Raw genomic sequence first — 5,494 nt, forward strand, 5'->3', positions numbered from 1 at the left:
TAATACATAACCAACTGTTAAGACATAAAAACTGTTAAGGGATATAAATTTTTACCACTGAAATGGGATCTGGCCCAATGCTTTGGTGGGATTTGCTGCAGCCAGTTGTATAATCCCACATCCTTCTCTTTGATCTCATCCATGTACTTATTGAAGAAGGGTACTGTTGTAGCACTTGCACACTTCCATAACATGTCTTTGTAAAGGTCCCCTCTCCATTGGGACTTCATGTTTTCATGAATATGACGAAGACAGTACCTATGCTCTGCTACAGGAAACAGCCTATTGATTGCAGGTATCAGACCCTAAAAACATTTGCAAGTTATAATCACACATAAGAGCAGTTAGATAACAATTTACTCATTAAACAGACATAAGAACAGTTATAAGTACCTTCTGTCTATCACTAATAAAGGTGAAGTTGGAATTAGCATGAATATCAAGATCATCACCCAAATATTCAAGGAACCAAAGCCATGAATTTGTGTTTTCTGATTCAACTACTGCATATGCTACAGGATAGATTCCATTATTTGCATCCACACCAACAGCTGTTAGGATCTGCCCTGGATAAGGTCCCTTCATAAAGCAGCCATCCAAACCCAAGATCTCCCTACCACCTTGTTTAAATCCTTGTTTCACTCCTCCAAAGCATATGTAGATCCTTTTAAATTGCCTTGTTTCACTATTTGAGTTGGGCTCACTTTCAACCTCAAGCTTCACTGTTGAACCAGGGTTTGTTCTGAGCAACTCTTGAGCATAATCTCTTAGAAGCAAGTACTGAGCAGTGTAGTCACCTTGTAGTTTTTCAACAGCCATAACCTTTGCCCTGAATATTTTCTGGAAAGACACCTGCACCTGGTTCTTCTTTTCTATCTGATCTTGTAGTGACTTTAAGGGTATACTAGGGTTTGACTCAATTGTTGGTAGAATCTCTTTGGCAATAGAGGTTACAGTGTACAGCCTCACCTTCCTGGTTTGAAGACATTTATGTTCATGGTGATAAGTCTTTACCAACCATGTTTGCTCATTTTTTTTCCTTGATATATGTAGTGCCCAAGGACAGGTAGGTTTTTCCCTTTTATTGGACCCACCAACATGTGAACTCTTGTCTTCTTTTGCAGCTGAAGATTCCTTACCTTTTTTCTGTTTTTTCTTTGCCCTTCCAAAATTCACTTTCTTCCCTTTTGACCCTCCACTAACAAACACTGGATTTACACCTAAACACACCACCCTAAACCTGTAACTTTCATTCCTCCTGATAACCAGTTGTCTTTTGCTTCTCAGAGCATGCAACTTTACCATATTCTTGATGTCCTCTTTGTTTGAAAAAGTTTGACCAACAAAGAAAGGTTGTTCTTCAAGACACTTGCCTTTGGTTTCTTTCTTTCTTTTTCTATTCTGCTTAATAGCCAGATTAAGAGCATCCCCACCCTCATCTTCACTACCACTTTCAAAATCATCTAAATCAAAATCAACATCAAAGTCCTCATCTACAAACTGGTCTTTACCAACATTGTAATTGAATGAATCCATGTTAACTGGTATTTCCACAACAATGTTATCAACATCCTCTATCCTATCATCTTCAACTTCCTCAGCAGTTGCATGATCATCCATCCTATTGGTATCAACATAGGCTGATGAATGATCATCAGTCCTACAGGTTTCATCATTCCTATTTGATTCATCATGCATACTGCTTTCATCATGCCTACTGGTTTCTTCATGCCTACTGGTATCATCAGCATTAACAGTTGGAGTCTCAAACTGTGGAAAATACTCTAGGCATAGTGGTTTTCTTCTACGGTGTGATGGCTTAGACATAGATGGTTGTGGATCCTCATTTTCTAACTCCTCAATAACCACACTACATGACTTAACTGGAGATGTAAAATGGTACTCAACACCTAACCTAGACGACCATTGTTCAGTAAACACATCTATAACTTTAAACTTAGCAACATGCTCAATAAGCAAAAGCACATCTTGATCATTACCTAATGGTCTTAAACCATCACTAATTTGTGTTTCTGGAACTAAGAAATGATAAAACATAATTTGTTCCTTCGGATAACCTAGTTCAGTAATCATGTGATTTAGCTCAATCACAGAAAATGTATCAGAATCCACCATATCAACATGGTCAATCGTTCCATCAACATACCTTTTAACAGGGGAATTCACAAAGACACCACCATGGTTGATTCTTATAGTGAATATATTAGGAGAATCCCCTGTAATAAAGAAATTACCATTAAAGGATCAGTGATAAAGTATAAGATTTTAAGAACATTACTGGGATAATCTTAAAGCAATGATTTTTTAGGTTTGAAACACTTACCATACACTTCGTAAGGATCAAACTGCTCCTTTTTCTCACGAACCCACCAGAGGGTTAAAACCATTGTCGTACTGGTTGATCGTCGTTCTTATTTAGCTGCTTGATCACTGGAATTTCAATGGAGGTTTGGGGGTATCTTGGAGAAGGTGATACGAATTCAAGGGTTTGGGTGATATAATGAGATTTGATTTGTTTTTATTACATGTCAGTATGGGGAATATAAAGGAGGAGAGGTAAAATTACTAATTTAGACATCATGTGCAAAACATGTGACAATTAAATTAACCTCAGTTAGGGTTTGGTTAGCTTTAGGGGCCAAAAATGTTAGTTATAAGGACCATGGGGGCAAGCCTGTTAAAAAATCTTATTTTGGGCCAATATAGTAAAACTGATATAACCACAGGGGCCAAAAACGTAAGATGATATAGATCTGAGAGTTATAGAGGAGAGAGGAGAGAGGGTTTACAAAATGTCAGTGAGTTTAAATGAAGAGAGAGATGAATGATTTGATATTTAGGGTAAAAGACCAAAATACCCCTTTTGTTGGCTGAATATGATTGGTGGAGAGTGGTTCTCGCAGTTCTTACAACTGGGGGTGGTTCTCATTTTAGCGGTCCCCTATATATATATATATATATATATATATATAATAATAATAATAATAATAAAATGACGTGTCTTGACGCACAATGAAACCCATAAAAAAATACTAGATACATGTAGCAAACGTTTTCTAACGATCCATATAGCTCTTTTCAAATTTTAGGGCTACATTACTAGAGTCAAGTTATATTGTTTTGACGGTAACAAATATAAGATGGCGAAGCATTATGGTCCTCACTAGCAAACAAATGTATGATGGTGAATCATGATGGTTTTCATAAAAACATGAAACATGTGTACTAAATATGTGGTAGCTATAAAAAACTAGGGAACCTCACTTTGATTTATATTATTTAAACTGCTCTGGTTTTTTATTATTATTATATTTTATACACACTAAAATTTTGATTGCATAAATCATTTATTATAATATGGAAGATCACTATTGCTTGTTAACTTTTACACACACAAAAAAGTTACATTGGCTGAAGTTTAAAGTTGTATTTTTAACTTTTGTTTTGGCCTTAATTATTAACACTAAAAGAAATTTATTACTATCAGAAAACAAATATTTAAGTCTTGAGAATTTGGTTAAGTGGTAAAGAGGTCTGTCTTTCCTAGTGGAGACAGATGTTTGATTCTCATTTGTGCTATTTTTGACGGACATCTGGGTAAAGGGACGAATCTGACAGCTAATCCTGGGTTCAAACCTTATGGTGGGCGAGGGTTTATGGATTTCATCCTATTCCCACGCATCAAGGGGGTACTGTCGAGGAGTCGACCTTAGACATAACACAAGTAGGGTGTGCACGAAAATATCAGCGATGGCGTGCGATGTGGAACGAAATGATTGGTGGGTTAAAGATAAGGTGACATCCATGCATGCAATACAATTTCATGTGGCTACGTTGTATATAATTTTAATAAACCAATCAAAATCATTCAACCTTATATATAAACACAAACTGAACCCCTTAACTTTGTAGTTCAATCTCCATATTTGAATCTTTAAGTTCCAGCAACTCAACTAAAGAAGAAAATGGCATCCATCTCCACTCCCATTTCTACCTCCTCACCATCCTTCCCTATGCTACAAAAGCCTACGATCACCACCATCAGTTCTCCATTTCTCCGTAAGTGTCAATAATCAAATCAGATCAATAATAAGAGCATTAACGTCCCTTCCACCATTTTTATCCTATAATTACACTCAAAAACACTATATTTACTATTAAATAGTATTTTTTATATATTTATCATTATCTTTTCTCTCTCCTTCAATCAAAGCCAATTTTAAAATATATTAAAAAATATATAGAATAAACAGTGTCTCTCAAATATACAGATGAATAATAACATTTTGTCTCACATCCACTCATGACCACTTTTTATAATATAAATATCACAGTCACAAAATTTAATGTAAGGGGTGTGAATGCTCTAAGTCATTATTTATACAGTACTGGTTTATAAATATGTTGTTAATCTTGATTAGGATTGCCATCGATAAGCAAGGCGAGGAAAGTTAGATGTTCCATCGAAGATAAGCCTCTTGTCAAACCCATAGACGATGCACCACCAACTCCTGAAGATGACTTGACTCCACAAGCACCCTGTCCAGGTAATACAATGGCTATCTTCTCTGGTTTTTTTTTTTTTTTTTTTTTTGTGTGTGTGTGTTTTTTCATATGATTTGAACGAATACCATGTTAGAAGTGGGAATTAACATGTTAACATTTGAATGAATTGTGAAGATGATGTGACTCCACCATCACCCTGTCCAGGTAATACAATGGCTATCTTCTCATTTCTTTGAGTATTTTCATACGATTTGAACGTGTTAGAAGAGGGAATTAACATAATATATTAACATTTGAATGGTTAATACAGGAAAGAACTCATGGCCGGAGCTTGTAGGGAAAACTGGGGTAGTGGCAGCAGCTATAATTGAGAAAGAGAATCCACTGGTTAATGCTATCGTGCTATTGGATGGAACTCCCGTCACTATGGATTTTCGGTGCGACCGTGTACGGGTGTGGGTGAACACTGAAGGGGTGGTGATTCGAACACCTGTCATTACATGATTGAGCTAAAGGCTAGTTAATTAGCCGTGATCGTCGTATAAATTTTATAACAAATTAATAATGGGTACTTGTAATATATTTTCTGAATAATGTTGTTTAAAGTTTATCCGGTAAGAAGTGGACAATGTACCAATGCTCTAATAAATAAGATGTGTAGCATATGGGTATATGCTGTTTAAAGTTTATCCGGTATGTAATATTTTGGTTCTTTTGTGTTTAGTTTGCAAATGTTTAGTATTAAATGTTTAGTTAGGCAAAGGGATTATTGGTTATAAGTGGATTAGTTGAGAATGGAGTTTAGGTAAGCAAACAATAGGCGGCTGAGATTCGACAATTGCAGATAATTTAAATGATTGAAGCTTAAATATTATCACAACGTATAATTTGTTTTGTATGTAAATAAACAATGACGGTTAAGTTTTTATATTAATACTAACGAAAATGATAAAAATACCCTCAATTA

The 5,494-nt window shown here is 35.5% G+C and overlaps 1 protein-coding gene across 2 annotated transcripts; it reads left to right on the forward strand.

Annotated features, from left to right (window-relative positions):
- Positions 1–3,914: 3,914 nt before the first annotated feature.
- LOC110937731 (wound-induced proteinase inhibitor 1) lies at positions 3,915–5,223 on the forward strand. 2 transcript variants are annotated; one of them, XM_022180188.2, is made up of 4 exons: positions 3,918–4,080; positions 4,443–4,568; positions 4,702–4,731; positions 4,838–5,223. In XM_022180188.2, the coding sequence occupies exons 1-4, from the start codon at positions 3,987–3,989 to the stop codon at positions 5,029–5,031; spliced, it is 444 nt and encodes a 147-aa protein (XP_022035880.1). In that variant the 5' UTR covers positions 3,918–3,986; the 3' UTR covers positions 5,032–5,223. The 2 variants fall into 2 exon arrangements, with proteins under 2 accessions (XP_022035888.1, XP_022035880.1); XM_022180196.2 differs by lacking the exon at positions 4,702–4,731 and having other exon boundaries at positions 3,915–4,080.
- The last annotated feature ends 271 nt before the right edge of the window (positions 5,224–5,494 follow it).

The sequence above is a fragment of the Helianthus annuus genome, chromosome 1 (genome assembly GCF_002127325.2).
Source record: "Helianthus annuus cultivar XRQ/B chromosome 1, HanXRQr2.0-SUNRISE, whole genome shotgun sequence".
NCBI lineage: Eukaryota > Viridiplantae > Streptophyta > Magnoliopsida > Asterales > Asteraceae > Helianthus > Helianthus annuus.